The following is an 18,439-nucleotide window of genomic DNA, read 5'->3' as shown; positions in this document are numbered from 1 at the left end:
TCCAGCGACAAGGGTACCAAGACTACACGGTGTGTGTCTACTACTAAAACAGAAACAAAAATGTACTTGAGGGTAAGCTCAAAATGTTGGAAGTGAGACTGAAAATTCCACTGAGTCAGAAATTTTCATTTGGGGGCTGAAAAACAACTAGTGGAATATAATGTCCTCTAATAGCTTAAGAGTATATGCATGGTTAAAAACACAAAATCATAGTAATCAGGTTATGCCAATCACCTGAACATATACACCTCCAAGTTGCATTGACAAGTATCTTTTCTTTTCTTGTTCTTTGCTAGAGTATCTAATCTACAAACTTTAGAGTGAAAACACCTAAAAATGTTAAAAAATAAATAAAGGGGATGAATTTTAAATTAAAGCAGTGAAATTTTGCCTAGGCAAACAAGTTAATATATGGAAAGAAACAAAGTTCTTAATCAATTTAAAACTTATGGATAAAATATGATAGTTTTGTCCCTAGGAAATTCCAAGTAATTTTGCAGATTAACTTTGGTAAGTAGACAGGACATTGTGGCATAAATATATATTTATATTGACTTTCCATCAGTTTCACACTCATTGTTTGGTGTTCATTTTCCATTCAACATGAAATATATAAAACATATATTTTATGCACTTCTGGAACAAAAAATATTTAATAAATATTTAAAAATCAAGACAGAATGAGTAGAACCAGACACAATCTGATCTCATCCATACAGTTAAGGGATTCATCTCAACAATAAAATAACAGCACCAGCAGCTAACAGCAAAAGTGAATGTTTTATGTGCCAAGTAATGTAAACACTACACATGCTAACTAATTAAATTCTCATAATAATCCTATGTGAGGTAGGAACTATTTTAATCTCTATTTTACAGATGAACAAAATGTGGCAAGAGAGGTTAAAGTACTTGCCTAAATTTACACATCTAATAAATTACAAAGGTCAGTTTTAATCCAGGAAATCTGATTCAAAACCACACATTTCTACTTGTATACTATTCTTACTAAGATGAAAAGTAGACCTACGCCATGCTACTATGTTAAAGTTAAAAGACTTTCCAATAAAATGGGACAATCCAGTAATGGTAAACAAAACAAGAAAAGACCAAGAATCTTCTATTTCTTTCTTTAAATATCTGTAGGGAATTTGCAAATCAGAATTGGTGGCGTTTTGGGTAGAAATTTCATAAATTGATGGTTCATAGCCCAGAGATATTTGTGAGGCTGGTATAAAAGCTATTATATGACTTGTTACTATTTCAACCACTTACTTTTCTTGTCAAATAAATAATAATGATCATCTGTAGTTGCTTTTTATACATCCAAAAGAAGCAAATGGTTGGAAACTAGAATTCTTACAGAAAGAGCCATGTCAATTAATAAAAATGCCCATTTAAAATTTTTATTTCTCACCTATACTTGTATTTTTATATTTATATTGACAAGGGAGAAAGGTTCAGAAGAAAACCTGGCAAAGTGTCTTAAGTGTAATCCACCTTCCCCAAGCATCTTTACAAATGCATCACAACTAGGAAGTAAGATTAACAAAGGTGGGAGGAAATTTTATTTCTTACAAAAGTTACCCATAAGTGCATACTGCGTTTGAGATGCACCTGAAATATCATATAAAGTATCACACAGTCCCAAGACATCTGCTCTTTCTCCATACAGTGTACTTTCTGAGGCCGCCATTAATTACGGCAATGCAGCCAATACAGTGAAACTTTTCTCTTTTTATTTTAATGCGGACAAATTCAGCCAATACACTGAAACTCTTTCTTCTTGTGTTCTGATGTAAACAAATGACATTATGCAAGGAAATAGCAGGATCAGGTAATCTAAATGGTGTGTGGTAAAACAAATGCAGACTATTATCATAGAGAAATTCCATAGGTATGACCTATCCAAATGACTTACCACCTCATTTACTATATAGGTATCACTATGCTTGGATGAAAAATGATAGTTTTGCTGATGTATATCTAGATTTCTGTAAGTAAAAGACACTATGGAGTTTAAAGTCTTCAGGAAATGCCAAGATAGTGACTCTGAATATAACCGTATATATGAAATATATGTTAAATGTTAAGTATGCTAAACCAAAAATCAAATCATATGCTCTGAGTAGAAGTTGGTCTTACTAATTTTTCTATGAAAATCTAGCAGTCAAAAGCTATATGGAATCAGAGGAAAGAAGCAGAGAGAATGTTTCCTAATTCATTCTACGCCAACATTCTAGTAATGTTGTGGCCAACATGACTCTAATACCAACACCAAACAAAGACATAAACAGAAAACAAGACATCTCTCATGAACACAGATGAAAAAATCCTTGATAAAATACTAGCAAATCAACCCAAAAAAGGATAAAAAGAATTATATACAATGACAAAGTAGGTTTTATCTCAAGTATGCAAGGCTAGTTCAACATTCAAAAATTAATCATCACATCAACAAGCTAAATAAGAAAAACCACATGATCATATCAATAGATGCAGACAATGATTTGACAAAATCTAACACACACAATAAAATCCCTCAGCGAACTAGGAAGGAGGGAAACTTTCTTAACTTCATAGACACTATTCACAAAAAACCTTGAGCTAACATTATACTTTAGGTGATAAATTCAAAGCTTTCCTACTAAGATCAGGTGCAAGGCAAGGATGTCCTCTCTTAACCATCCTTTCAACATCATAACAGAAGTCCTTTCTAATGCAATAAGTCAAGAAAGCAAAATAAAAGCTATACAGATTGAAAGGAAGGTAAAAATCTTTGTTTTATAATAAAGATGGAATGATAAACAGATGGCAAACATACATATGAAAAGATGCTCAACATCATATGCCTTCAGAGAAATACATATTAAAATGACATACCCCTACACACCTATTAGAATGACCAAAATCTGGAAAATTTACATCTCTAAATGCTAGCGAGGATATGGAGCAACTCTCATTCACTGCTGGTGGGAATGCAAAATGGTCCAGCCACTTTGGAAAACAATTTGGTGGTTTCTTATAAAACTAAATGTATTTTTACTATATGGTTCAGAAATTGTGCTCCCTGGTATTTAACAAAGGAGTTGAAAATTTATGTTCATACATAAAACCTAAATGTGAATGTTTATAGCAGCTTTCTTCATAACCGCCCAAATTTGGGAATAAATATGATGTCGTGGGTGTTCTTTGGAAGGAATGATGCTAAAGCTGAAACTCCAGTACTTTGGCCACCTCATGCAAAGAGTTGACTCATTGGAAAAGACTCTGATGCTGGGAGGGATTGGGGGCAGGAGGAAAAGGGGACGACAGAGGATGAGATAGCTGGATGGCATCACCGATTTGACGGACCTGAATTTGTTTGAGTGAACTCCGGGAGTTGGTGATACACAGGGAGGCCTGGCGTGCTGCGATTCATGGGGTTGCAAAGAGTTGGACACGAACTGAACCGAATGATGTCCTCCAACAGGTGAATGGGTAAACTGTAGTATATCCAGAAAATGAAATACTATTCGGCACGAAAAAAAAAAATGAGTGATCAAACCATGAAAAGCCATGGAGGAAAGTTAAATGCCTGTGCTGTGTGCTAAGTAGCTTCAGTCATGTCTGACTCTTTGCAACCCCATGGACTGTAGTCTGCCAAGTTCCTCTGTCCATGGGGTTCTACAGGCAAGAATACTGGAGTGGTTTGCCATTCCCTTCTGCAGGGGCTCTTCCTGACCCAGGGATCGAACCTGCCATCTCTCATGTCTCTTGCATTGGTAGGCAACATTCTTTACCACTAGCGGCACCTGGGAAGCCGTAAATGCCTAATAATAAGAGAGAGAAGCCAATCTGAAGAGGTTACATATGATTCCAATTATATGACATTTTGTTAAAGAAAAAACCCACAGACAGTAAAAAGATCACTGGTTGTTGGGGTGGAGTAGGAGGTGTTGAATAGGCAGAGCACAGAGGATTTTTAGGACAGTAAACATAAACCGTATGATGTTACAGGGTGGCAAGTCATGAGTTTGATCCCTGTATGATGTTACAATGCAGGGATGCGGGTTTGATCCCTGGGTCGGGAAGATCCCCTGGAGGAGGGCATGGCAACTCAGTAGTCTTGCTTGGAGAATCATCACAGACAGAGGAGACTGGTAGGCTACAGTCCATAGGGTCACAAAGAGTTGGACACGACTGAAGTGACTTAGCATGCACATATCATTATGTATTTGTCAAAACTTATGAAATTTACAATACAAAGAATGAATCCCAGTCTAAACTGTGGATTCTGAGTGACTGCGATGTGTTACTGTATGTTCACCAGTTGTAACAAATGTACTAACCTGTGGGGGATGCTGATAACAGGGAGACGGTGCATCTCTGGGGGCAGAGAGTATATGGTAAATCTCTGTATCTTCCTCTCAATTTTGTTATAAACCTAAAACTACTAAAAAGATAAATCTATATAGTTCTTCATTTAGTCAAAGAAAACACTGAAGTATATTTTAAAATTTATGTTGAGTATATATATATATATAAGTACAATTTTTAACAAAAAGTAGACCTTTCAGTGATCAGAGAGCTTTACATAAAAATGAATCATGTGTCCAGCATTACCTATGTCGTGAGCTGAGAGAGAAATGAGAAAACATAGGGACACTGTTTAGGGAGGAAGACCACTACACTAATGCAGATATTAGAGACCTCTGCAGAAGTACTCTTCCTCAGAGGTGGCATTAAAGCTGGGATTGCCAAGAGTTCATTAGTTCATAAATTACTTCCAAAATTACCAAACTAGTATTCATATTTTAAGGAATATTGAACCACAGTTAAGAAAAGACATGTTTGGAGTCTTGCTCAGTTAAAGTCAACAGAAGAATTGAGTTCTTTGGGGGAGTGTTACAAATAGATTTTACGTGTATCCTGTAGATAGGAAACAAAGTCACAACTGATTGCATTGAATCTGGGCCCATCAAAAAGAGGGATGAAATCCTGGAAAGCAAAGAAAGCTGACTGGCATTTCATTTCCTTGAGGGACTTCATCCCACTATTTGATGATCACTCCACAAGGTTCCTTGTACTAAAACTGTTGTTATGCAAAAGAATTGTACAAAGTTGTACAAAATATTGATTTCATCAGGTAAATTTAGTAGTTTCAAAAGAAGTCTCAAAAGTAGAATGGAAACTAAGTACTGACAATTCTGATCATCACTCCTATTTTACAGATGAGGAAATTAGAACATCAAAGAGTTCTGTATCTGAGGACTGGCAGTAAACTATATTCAGAACATACAAGTTCTTGGCTCCAGAGTCTAAACTCATACTGTCGTGCTGAATTAATGTCCAATACTTTGTGACAGAAGATGAATATTTAATGAAAACAGTATTTATGGGGAGTGGTTCTTGCCTGGAGAATCCCAGGGATGGGGGAGCCTGGTGGCTGCCGTCTATGGGGTCACACAGAATCGGACATGACTGAAGTGACTTAGCATAGCATAGCATAGCATATCTTTTTAAATCAACTTTAGTAAATGGTATAGGGAGAATAAATAATAGTGTAAAGGACTATTCAGATTCTAGAATACATGAAAGTGAAGTCGCTCAGTCGTGTCCAACTCTTTGAGACCCCATGGACTGTAGCTTGCCAGGCTCCTCCATCCATGGATTTTTCCAGGCAAGGATACTGGAGTGGGTTGCCATTTCCTTCTCTAAGGGAATCTTCCCAACCCAAGGATCAAACCAGGTCTCCTGCACTGCAGGCAGATTCTTTACCATCTGAGCCACCAGGGATGCATTGTTGCTAACATACATGAAAGTACAGGAAAAATGAAGAAAACATTTAATTAAAAAATTATTACAAGGTATCTACACATGCTAAAGACTACAAAGTACTTCTGTTGTCCAAATCAAATAGTGAAGCTGTTGGAAGGGTTAATGAAACACATTTCAAATAAAGTTTGAAAAAAAAAAATCACAGCAAAGCAACATTTCAAAATCTGGTTCTCATTATTTGGCTATTTAATCCAAAAAAGGTAAACGGTGGGGGGGGGGGGTGCTGGGGAGAGGGAGCACTATGAATGAATGAATAAATAAATATTAAGGATCACTTCAGTGGCTAAATTTTCTGTATTCTTGAGTCATTACAAAGCGAACCACATAATTTTTAGTTACATCCATCTCAAAATAGTCTTTGGTAATGCAAAAATGGAAGCTTTAATAGAATTGAGAAGTATGTTTATCAGATAATCAAAATACCAAAATGATAGTTATCAATAACAACCACTTAAAGTGTAACTTACTAGAAAATTGACATAAATTACTTGATTAAAGGATAAAACCACAAAAATTAATCTTGAAGAAAATATTTAAAACTCAGTTTATATTTTATAGGCAAGCAAACTATTGACAGAAAATGAAGTGAACAAATTTAATGTAAAAATAAGGATTATTTGTTTTGGAAACTTGCTCCTAATTAAGAGATTGCAGGTGCCTGATTTTGAGTATGAATAAGCCAGGTGCAATTTCACAACTCTTAAAATGTGAAAAAGAGACTCAATGAAAATATTTTAAAGCAGAACTTTACTATAATTAAAAGCTCATTTAAAAAGTATATAAGCATACTCTTCTCTAAAATCTGGAAATTTTACATTGTTCTTCCTCTTTCTTTAAACTTTTATATTCACTCAGTGTTCCCTACCATTTTCATCCTAGCAATATATGTTATGCTCAACAGTGATCACTCCATTTTACTTCTCTGAAAATATGCATTTAAAAATTAAAATTCATTGAGCCTTTTCAGAGTTTAAATTATAATTTCTGAAGTCCTTTCATTGTTAAGTCATCAGAGATAACACTAATTAAGGACTGCTCAATTATAAGTCCATGATAGCATTTGATAGAGATCAGTCACATCTCAATGTAAATCCCCTTTTTCAGTTTTCTTTTGGGCAAACACTTCAAACTTCACTTCCTAACCATCTTCCTGTTGCACATTTTGCTTCAAGCATCCTGTCTTTCTTACATTTTCTCAAATACAACCAAGCAGTCTTCTATATCAGCCCACTGCTCTTGGTGTTTTATCTGGAATGTTCTTCTCCTAGACAGTTGCATGACTTGATCACTGTCTATATTCATGTCTATTCTTCAATGCCAACTCAGTTCATCACTGAGGCCTGCTCTCACTCACTTTCTTTTTTTGTTCACTCACTTTAAAAGAGCATCCCTACTCTTCATCTGCATCAGTAACTCCTGATCCTTCTTCATGACATTTATTATCCCCAAACATTATCAGTTCAGCCGCTCAAGTCCTGCCCAGCTCTTTGCGACCCTGTGGACTGCAGCATGCCAGACTTTCCTGTCCATCATCAACTGCCGGAGCCTGCTCAAACTCATATCCATCAAGTCAGTGATGCCATCCAACCATCTAATCCTCTGTCATCCCCTTCTCCTTCCTGTCTTCAATCTTTCCCAGCATCAGGGTCTTTTCAAATGAGTCAGTTCTTTGCATCAAGTGGCCAAAGTATTGTAGCTTCAGCTTCAGCATCAGTCCTTCCAGTGAATATTCAGGACTGATTTCCTTTAGTATTGACTGGTTTGATCTACTTGGTGTCCAAGGGACTCTCAACAGTTGTCTCCAACACCACAGTTCAAAAGCATCAATTCTTCGGCGCTCAGCTTTCTTTATAGTCCAACTCTCACATCCTCACTCTCACATGACTGCTGGAAAAATCATAGCTTTGACTAGATGGACCTTTGTCAGCAAAATAATGTCTCTGCTTTTTAATATGCTGTCTAGGTTGGTCATAGTTTTTCTTCCAAGGAGCAAGTGTCTTTTAATTTCATGGCTGCGGTCACCACCTGCAGTGATTTTGGAGCCCTCAAAAATAGTCTCTCACTGTTTCCATTACTTCCCCATCTATTTGTCATGAAGTGATTGGGACCAGATGCCATGATCTTAGTTTTTTGAATGTTGAGTTTTAAGCCCACTCTGCTCTTTCACTTTCATTAAGAGGCTCTTTAGTTCTTCTTTGCTTTCTGCCATAAGGCTGGTATCATCTGTGTATCTGGGGTTATTGATATTTCTCCCAGCAATCTTGATTCCAGCTTGATTCCACCAAAATATACATGTACTTATTGTCAGTCTCACAGCCTATTAAAATGTAAGCTCCCTAGAAAATCCTAAGGAAAATAGGGATTCTGATATATTTACTTTTATATCTACAATGTTTAAAATAGTACCTGGCATATGGGGTGTTGACTAAATGTTTGATGAATTTATTGAATAAAGAACAAAAAGAGAAAAAAATAACTATTTTAGCAGTTACACTTTAGAAAAAAATACTGTCATACATTTTCAAAATTTTCAAGATTTTAATATTTTTACCTTCAAATAGATGTATAAATTATTTAAAATGATTTTAAAAGCTTGCAAATCATTTTAAAAAATAGTACACTAGTGATAGGGCTTCCCTCATAGCTTAGTCGGTAAAGAATCTGCCTGCAAGGCAGGAGACCCATGTTCGATTCCTGGGTTGGGAAGATTCCCTGGAGAAGGAAATGGCAACCCACTCCAGTATTCTTGCCTGGAGAATCCCATGGGCAGAGGAACCTAGAATCGATGGGGTCACAAGAGTCAGACACAATTTAGTGACTAAACCACCACACTGTGATGGCTATTCTTTAAAATTACATAATCTAATTAATAAAGTACAATATCACATGTGATAAAGGTTTGCATTCTAAATAATGGATAATGGTTTTTATTTGTATGCTGTGTGTGTGTGTGTGTGTGTGTGCTCAGTTGCATCTGACTCTTTGTGACCCCATGGACTGCAGCCCGCCATGCTCCTCTGTGTGTAGATATACTCAGGATGAATGGGAGAATAAAAGAATTAGTAACAGTAATTTATAAAACTATTTGAAAATCATATATATTTTGAAATTTATAACAAATCAATAAAATGAGCAAATTGTCAAGTTTCTTCATTTCTGTCACTGAAAATTGTTATTGGAAACTCTCATTTTCTAAACTTTGTTAGATCTATTACTACAGGGAGGGTTCCAACCTAATTTCTTTGACATTGACAATTTTAGGCTTTTAAAACTAGAAGAACTAATGATGTTGAAGTCTCTCTGAAAAAGTAGCATTCTGAAATGCTCCATGAGTCGATATAACACTGTGAGTCCTCAAACATCCTGGAATCTCAAGGAGTGCTTAGCTGGACCTAAAGGAAACTCCTTTCAGTGGTCTCTGGATACACAAGCTCTGCTTGCTTCAGCTGACTTCAAAATCCAATCCTCTTGTCACTATCTGTGTGAGGGTCAAATGTAATATTGGCTACATACACCTTTTAAAAATTACTATTTAAAAAAAAAATAAAATAAAAAATAAAAATTACTATTTGAATCCAGGCCACACAGTAGAGATACAAAGTATCACTCAAAAAGAATTCTGTCCTTGTCTACAGATACTGCCTTATCCATTTCTGCGTGGAGAAGTGGCCCAGCACCAGTTATTAATATCATCACTATAAAACAAATTATCATAAAACTTAGTGGTATAAAACAACCATTGATCATGCTTATAAATTCTGTGAGTTAGGAACTGGAATATGGTGCAGCTGGACAGCTTATTTTATCTTCATGTTTGGGACCTCAGCTGGAAAACTTGAAGGCCAGGAGCTAGCACATCTGAGGACTCAATCACTCTCATATCTGATGGTTGATGCTGGTCCCCCCACATAGGCTACTTTCAATTTTGTCACTGCTAGGTGGCCAGATATCACAAGTTAGTGTTTCAAGAAAGAAAAAGATATAGGTGGTAGCCTTATTGCCTTATCTAGCCTTGAAATTACATAGTGTCATATCGTCACGGGCTTCCCAGGTGGCACCGGTGGTAAAGAATCCACCTACCAAATGCAGGAGATATAAGAGATGCGGGTTTGATCCCTGGGTCAGGAAGATCCCCTGGGGGCAGGCATGGCAACCCACTCCAGTATTCTTGACTGGGAAATCCCATGGACAGAGGAGCATGGCAAGCTACACAGTCCATAGGATCACAAGGAGTCAGACACTACGGAAGCGATTTAGCATGCACAGATGCATATCGACCACATTCTATTTGCTGAGGCATTCGCAAAGTTCAGCCCCAGACTGAGGGGAGTGACAGGAGAATGCCGGCCTGGAAACACTACTGTGGGCTTTTTTGAAGAATATAACCCAACACAGGTCCTACCTGGATGCTATTTATCATGCTCAATTTCTTGAGGGTGTTACTTCTACCTCCAGTTCAGGTGACTGTTGAAGGAAGTAAACATTTACCTAAATTACAAGAGGTAACAGGTCTCTGAATTGTGTTCAGGAAGAATAACTTTAATCTTTATCGGACTTAAAACACAGGAAAAATCAAGGTCAAGAAATAAATATGGAGGATTAGGCAAATAGTGATGGGATAATATATTCAAGAGACAAATTATTTTCCTCATTGGTTTATTTCCACAAATCACTTGCAACTGAACTTGCCTTTCTTCTTAAAAAATTTTAACAACATCCTCAAAAACATATCATACCATATCTCCTTGAAAACTATGCCCTTGCCTAGACATATGTTTCTGTCCCCACTATCTACTTGCCTTCCTTAGCAAATAGAAAACAAGAAGGGAACCAGGTGCTTGTACTCATCTTACCCTATTAACTTCACAGAAAGCCCATTCTTAGTCCTGTGGGTTTACATTGCTCTGTGAGTTGAGCAGCATGAAAATGCTCCTGAAGCCTCAATGTAAATTGTTTCTAATCCTATAAAAACCCCAAAACACACCCAGATAATGGGCAGGAAACTGAGCTAAACCAACTTCATTGGTCAGCATCTTTCTCTAAACATGATGTGGATCAAATGGGAAGCCAAAACTCCAGCCTTCTCCTGCTGGACACTCAAGTCAAACCTGTTTTAGCTAAAGAGGATTCTGAATATACTTTTAAAATGTAAAGAACAAGGGTTGAAATAATGGACATATAAAAAACAGACAACAGTCTACTTAAACTTGTTTTCTCTTTTTAAAACTAAGATATAATCAATATATCATATATTTAAACAAAGCAGGATATAGCAGGAAGCAAAATCTCTCCTAACACAACTCCCAGAGAAGATCATCGATCACTTTTTCCTTTTTGTTTATTAAAATATATTTTCTAGTACAATACTCACACAGAGGCATACAGCAAAATATGTTCATATATACAGAATCATATAATCTAGGAGGTTTTACAACCATATCAACAAATCTAGATTTGCTTTAGCAGACACATGATATTCTATTATAATATAATTCATTTAATCAGTCCCCTGTGGATGGACATTTAGGTTGATTCTAACTTTGAAACTACTGAAAAATAGAACTCTACTTGGGTGACTATGTGCCAAGGGATATTTAACAAAACACATTTTCAAAGGTGGTAGGGACTGAGTGTCAAACTTTCTGTAGTAGCTTACAGGGCAGTTGAAAGGGAAAAGCTTGCTTAAAGATGTATACATGTAAGATGATACTCTACTTCACAAATCAGAAAAGTTAACCTGTTAAGATATGTTGGTAGTAACAGGGCTTAGGGCTTAACTCTTGTTAATGAGGCCCTTGGGAAAATATAAACACTCTGCCGAAGTCGAATCATGTCTGTGCACCACATTCGTGTCTTCAGCTCAAGCTTCTGGCGCTCCAGCCTGCAATTGAGGCCTTGCATCAGATGCCAAACTAAACATTTGGGAACAAGAATTGTAATGACCTTCTGTTTATATTTGTTTGTTCTAAGTAATTTAAAAACATATAACATGAAGCAAAACACAGAAAAATTAGGATGGGGAAATAACTCTAAGAAATAGGAAACTGGATATCTTTCAAAGCATTTTCTTGGATAGGATATTCATATATTATTCAGAGCACCTAATTAATTGTCAGTGTTGATCAGCATGGCCTCTGAAACAGAGAAAGAGGAGGGGGATATATGAATTCTATTCAGACATTAGTGAAAAATACAAAAAGTTAAAATTACCTGAATGCATGAGATAAGAGCAGAACACAGACTCTTTCCAATTCACTTTCCATATCTCCATGTCTGGTGAAGTTTGCATGACTGACTAATAGCTATTCTAGTGAAGCCACAAGAGACTGATTATTGCTATTATTTTTTTAATCATGAACTTTTTTATATAATTAAACCCTTCCTCCTTCTCTATTTTAAGAAGGGAAAATAATTGTCTGCCCCTGAAGGCTTTCATATGAAACGTGCCAAAGCACATTGCTGATGGTGTAAAAAGGACTTTGACATGTTTAGCATGAAATACTTCAGTGTCTGAAGACTATTCTCTTCTTAAAATGTCAGATTATTCTCAAATGGCCTAGATGAGTCTGTGGACTTATTAAAAGAATGTGCTAACTAACATCTCCTCTGTTTGTCTTTACAATGTAAGTTCCTAAGGAAGAAATTTCCCTTTGGGGGAGTAGCAGTGCCCGGGTGTCTGAGATGCTGGCAGTTTTCTGCTTGACTAACGTTCTGGTTACACAAGTGTGCTTCCTTTGTGAAAATTCACTGAGTGGTAGCCTTAGAATTTACATTAAACTAAAATAAAAGGTTTTATAAAGAGAAGCAGCTGAGTAGATACAGCTTCATCTACTCTAGTTAATTTCTCTTGATATTTAAAAAATATTAATGGGCTATTATTGATAACCAGCACAACCAAATCAAAAGACAGTCTTCCTACTGTGAATCACTTTGTTATGCACTTGCTAAGTACAAATATTTTCTTAACTGAGAGGGTGATGCAATCAATGGCTAACATATGCTTTTCTTACTTTCATCAGCATAATTATCATAATACTGTCTGAAATAAAATATTCAATTTACTCTAAATATTGACAGTAAAGACTAACTAAGCACTTGTAATGTGCCAGGTGTCAGGCTCTGAGCTAAGTGGGTTACATGCCCACTACCATTTAATTATTAAAAAAGTAGGAGCTTTCTTGCTGAGAAACACCATTCTAAGGTGGCACATTCTGAATAGTCAATAAGATTAGCTATTACTTGCACAGAATTTACCTTCCTTTATCGTTTGCAGGTTCTTTCACTTTTTCAAGCATAGCTGAGGTCTATGATATGCCGAGCAAGGTTCTAAACAATGCTGCAGCTTTAAGATTCCTATTTCTCCAACTCACCTCTTTGGGGGAATGATGGAGGACATACTTCTGGGAGAAGTTTTGACAATGATGCTGTGAATATCTTTGAATGTTATAGCATATCTGGGACTCAACAAAGAAAAGCACAGAGTAACAGAGGAAAGTAATTACAAGGAAGCTTTCCGTACTTCAGCATGCTTAAATAATCACTTCACTATAGATGAGATTTATCTGCCAACCAATAACCATTCTGTGGTACCTATTCTCCTTAGTATCACTCAATTTGTCATTTATTGTTTGTCAATTACTCCATGTGATAACAACCAATTCAATCAGTTCATAAACTCTTATGAGAATGGGGGTAACTGGACCACCAGGGAATTCCCTCTTTATATACCAGGGGCTGGCAAATATTTTTTACAGAAGTCTAGACAGTAAATATTTCAGGCTTTTCAGGCCATATGTCTCAGTCGTAATTATTCAAATCTGCTCTTGTATCACACAAATAGCCATAGATAATATGCAAACAAATGGATGTAGCTATGTTCCAATAAAACTTTATTTAAAAATAGGCAGCAAGCTGATCATGTTTGGCAAACCCCTGCTTTATCCCACAGTATCTTTTCGAGTGCTAGACAGCTAGCTGGCCTCAGTAAATACATCTGGCTTGACAGAGCCAAGGGCATTGAAAAAGGGAAAGCAGGAAATGGGGAGGGAACTGGGATTAATTCTGAGTTCTCTATATCCACATTCCTTTTGCTGCTATTCTGGATTATACTTCCTCTTTGAAATCAGATTCTAGAGCTTTAGAGAATATTATTTCTACAGATGTAAGGAAATCACATTAGGAAAAGAAAAAAAATCTTGAGAAGAAATTCAAATTGATCTGGGAGTAATAAATTCGCTCAGTGTAGTATCTTTTCCCTTGCAAGTAGAAAACAGTCATTTGTCGATAGGTAGGAAAATCCAATCGGAGAAGGCAATGGCACCCCACTCCAGTACTCTTGCCTGGAAAATCCCATGGACGGAGGAGCCCGGTAGGCTGCAGTCCATGGGGTCGCTCAGAGTCAGACAGGACTGAGCGACTTCACTTTCACTTTTCACCTTCATGCATTGGAGAAGGAAGTGGCAACCCACTCCAGTATTCTTGCTTGGAGAATCCCAGGGACAGGGGAGCCTGGTGGGCTGCTGTCTATGGGGTCGCACAGAGTCAGACACGACTGAAGCGACTTAGCAGTAGCAGTAGCAGTAGGAAAATCCAATAGGGAAAAAAGGCCCTATTCATAAAAGAATGCATCACAGAAACTCAAATATGGGTGGTCCAACCGGGACACAGCGGTTGGCAGTGGGATTTAAAAAACAAGATTGACACAAGATGTTAAGTACTGAAATCCATCTAGTCACAAACACGTGTATTTTTAATGACAATCAGAGCTATTTCCATAAAATGAAAGAATGAAGGTAGCTGCACTGAAAACATTATGAAAAATCTTAGAATGCCCTAGAACTAAGACCCTTTTATTATTTTCTCATGGCCTAAAAGCATGTTCATCTGCCAATAACAAGAAATGCTCATGGCTAGGTGGAGACAGAAGACTGATAGCAGCGTAAAGTGACAGCAAGGGACCACAGCACCCCCTTTTTTTTTCCCAACATAAAATTGACATATGAGATGCAGACACATTGAAGGTGCCCTTCATAAAACAAAGCTAGCAAAATAAGTATGGGTTTTTCTTGGACCTTATTAAATAGAACAACTACTTCAGTAAGAGGAACCACCCCTGGCTCAGTCCCTGCTGTGACCATCACTCATTTATTCAGCAAATATTTACTGAATGCCTACAAAATAGGGTATCTACTGGAACATTTGGCTTTTTTTCTTTTAAAGCGCATCATTATTCTTTAGGGGAAATAGGACCATTTAAAACAGTAGGATCATTTCAGTTACTCTTAAGTGCTAAGAGAAAAAAATAAGTCCTGGGTGGGGGTGCAGGGGATAAGGCATGGCAGGTGTGGAGAAGAATGTATGGAGTGATTTTAGCTAAATGGCTAAGGGATGGCCTTTCTGAAGAGGTAACATTTAGGAGAACTTGGGAAGATTTCAAGTGTTACAATGTGATGATCAGATTTACGCTTTGAGAAGAGAGATCGTGGGATGCTGGATGGACAATACAGTGCAGAGAGGAAGGGGGCAGAGGAACAGAAGCAGGCTTGGTCTTACAACACAGTTGTGGAGATGGAGGAGATGCTCTGCAGCATATCTGACCTGCTGAAAGATGCTATCAGCTTGGGTTAGAGAGGATGAGATGGAGAGGAGGTGAAAAGTTGATGAAATCAGCATTATTTTGAAGTCTTGGAAATCTATGTGAATTGGGGAAAGGGGATGATGTCCAGGATTTTGGTTTGAGTGACTGTGTCATTTACTAAGATAAGAAAGGCCTCGGAAGGAGAAAACCTGGTAGAGGACATGTGGCAGAAATCGAGAATCCCTTCCCTTTTAGACATATTGAGGTTTTCTTCCCAGCCCATGTTCTAAGGTAGACTTCACAAGACGGGCCGTCTGCATGTTGTGTTCCTCTGGGGTGAAAAATAATTATTTCATCTTTCTTTACATTATCCAAAGAATTATGCACATAATACAGGTTCAATAAACTTATGAAACAAGTCATTATCCAACTAGTTATCAAAGTCTAACTTTGTGAATGGAATTAGAAAATTTGTTAAGAAGCATGACAAGCTTTCACAGAAACCATTTATTTCTGTTTCCTATCTAAACACCAACTTCATCCTCTTAGATTTCAAGATTCAACCCATGGTGGCTATACTCCCTTCTTCTCTGGTATGCCCCCTGCTGGTACACCTGTATTATCAAGGAATAAGACTGCAAGAATGAGGACTGATGCACTGCAAGAGTTTGCAAAACTATACTGGTCCAGAAATAGAAGACTTCTTTTATCAAGACATAAAGATTTTACAACTAAGTGAAAATAATACATTTTCACAAAACATTTTAGACTAGAAGTAGTCTGAAACAAGAGAATACTATATTAATGTCTACTTATAAGAAATACTTTGGCCACCTAATGCAAAGAGGTAACTCACTGGAAAAGACCCTGATGCTGGGAAAGATGGAGGGCAGGAGGAGAAGGGGATGACAGAGGATGAGATGGCTAGATGGCATCACTGACTCAACAGACATGAGTTTGAGCAAACTCTGGGAGACAGTGAAGGACAGGGAAGCCTGGTCTGTGGCAGTTGCAAAGAGTGTGCAATAACTTAGTGACTGAACGATAAAAAGATAACAGAAATTCTGTAACCAGGTGCTTTGAAGCCTTCCTTTTTTTTCTTTCTTGTTCCCATAATTATCACTTTTGAAAAGCAATCCAAATATTTTCACTTGGATAATACGTAGCTACTTATTCTTTTGTATAAGTAAGTTACTTACATTTATATGGATGGCATCACTGACTCGATGGACATGACTTTGAGCAAGCTCTGGGAGTTGGTGATGGACAGAGAAGTCTGGCATGCTGCAGTCCATGGGGTCGCAAAGTCAGACACGACTGAGCGGCTGAACTGAACTGAACTGAACTGACAGCCTTTAAATGGGCTTCCCAGGTTACTCAGTGGTGAAGAATCCACCTGACAAGCAGGAGACGTGAGCTCAATCTCTGGGTCGGGAAGAATCCCTGAAGGAAGAAATGGCAACCCACTCCAGTATTCTTGCTGAGAAACTCCCACGGACAGAAAAGTCTGACAGGTTATAGTCCATGGGGTTGCAGATTCGACACAACTTAGTGACTAAACAGAAACAGCAACAGAGCCTATAATTAGCTCTTTAAATGTCATGTATGTTTAAGTAAATGGTGATCATAAAGTTTTATTTTCAAAAAGAACTTAATAAGATAAAATGATACAAAAGAACACATTAAGTCACTCATGTCATCATCCAGAACTAAGCTCCATTAAACTGTGACATGTATTATACTTCTACCTAGAGACTCAGTTCAGTTCAGTCGCTCAGTCGTGTCCGACTCTTTTTGACCCAATGAATCGCAGCACGCCAGGCCTCCCTGTCCATCACTAACTCCTGGAGTTCACTCAAACTCACGTCCATCGAGTCGGTGATGGCATCCAGCCATTGCATCCTCTGTCCTCCCCTTCTCCTCCTGCCCCCAATCCCTCCCAGCATCGGGGTTTTTTCCACTCTCTTATTGCTTGAAGACAATAAATAACCCTCCATCTTGTAAGATGACACACACCTCCATCCCTACTCCCCTGCCACCCTTCCACTAAGATTTACACCTCTTGTCTTTAAGACCTGGCTCCCAGACCAAAGCCACTATTTGAGCTACATCATAAACCAGCCTGGGAAGTGCTGTGCCTGCTAAGGAAAGAAAGGGACTGTATTTCAATGGGCCTTTAGGACCTAGCCAACAGGAGGCTGTATGTGGGAGACTGTGCACAAGGGAGTGGTGGATCAAGAAGAGACAGAATATAAGTTTGGATGAGGGAGAGTTTACTGACATGCGAGCATTCTCTCACAGGATTTAATACCCTAGCTAGATTGCATACGATGATGCTAAGACAATGCTATGATGTTTCCTGCAAGCATACAGAAAGCAATGATGGTAGAAATCTTAATCACTATTTATACCACCCAGAAGCTGCTGGTCTAATACAGATGGAATAATCTATAGAAGGCATAGTTGAGACCCTACCTTCAAGATGCTATCCTATAATACACTCACAAGATGGCAGAATACACCATAGATCAACAACAATTATAAGGAGCTGTGTTCCCAAGAAGCAGAATTCATAGGTCCAGAAAATAAAGAGGTGGCAATAAGAGCATCGCTACTTATCATCGACTAGAAGACTGTATGAGCAAACTATAGACTTTAGAGATACTGATTTTTTAAATTATATCCTGTCATAGGACACAGTAGAAGCCCCACTGAACTTTACTACTGTCACTTGGTCACTGCACACCAACAACTGTAGGCAAGGAAAAGAAGGCAGGGCTAAGTGATCCTGATCATCAAGAAGAGATAGGGTTGTTACACAATGGGGTAAGGCTATGTCTGACATTCAGGTGATGCACAGGACATCTCTTAGAACTCTTTTAATTGTTAAATAGATAAGATCAGCATCCGGTCTCATCACTTCATGGCAAATAGATGGGGAAACAATGAAAACAGTGACAGACTTTATTTTCTTGGGCTCCAAAATCACTGAAGATGGTGATTGCAGCCATGAAATTAAAAAATGCTTTTTCCCTGGAAGAA

General features: G+C 37.7%; 1 protein-coding gene across 5 annotated transcripts in view; it reads right to left on the bottom strand.

Moving 5' to 3' along the window:
* CCDC91 (coiled-coil domain containing 91) overlaps positions 1 to 18,439 on the bottom strand; it is a 395,228-nt gene that overhangs the window by 20,329 nt on the left and 356,460 nt on the right. Inside the window, exon 13 of one of the 5 annotated variants that reach the window (XM_027541620.1) lies at positions 10,228 to 10,284. The exons of the other annotated variants lie outside the window; for them this stretch is intronic. Coding sequence (XP_027397421.1) covers positions 10,243 to 10,284 — 42 coding nt within the window. The 3' untranslated portion in view covers positions 10,228 to 10,242. Of the gene's footprint in view, positions 1 to 10,227; positions 10,285 to 18,439 lie in introns of those variants that run through there. 5 annotated transcript variants of the gene reach the window in all.

The sequence above is a fragment of the Bos indicus x Bos taurus genome, chromosome 5 (assembly GCF_003369695.1).
Source record: "Bos indicus x Bos taurus breed Angus x Brahman F1 hybrid chromosome 5, Bos_hybrid_MaternalHap_v2.0, whole genome shotgun sequence".
Taxonomy (NCBI): domain Eukaryota; kingdom Metazoa; phylum Chordata; class Mammalia; order Artiodactyla; family Bovidae; genus Bos; species Bos indicus x Bos taurus.
Note: the sequence above shows the minus strand (reverse complement) of the source record. Positions and strands in the feature narration are given on the sequence as shown.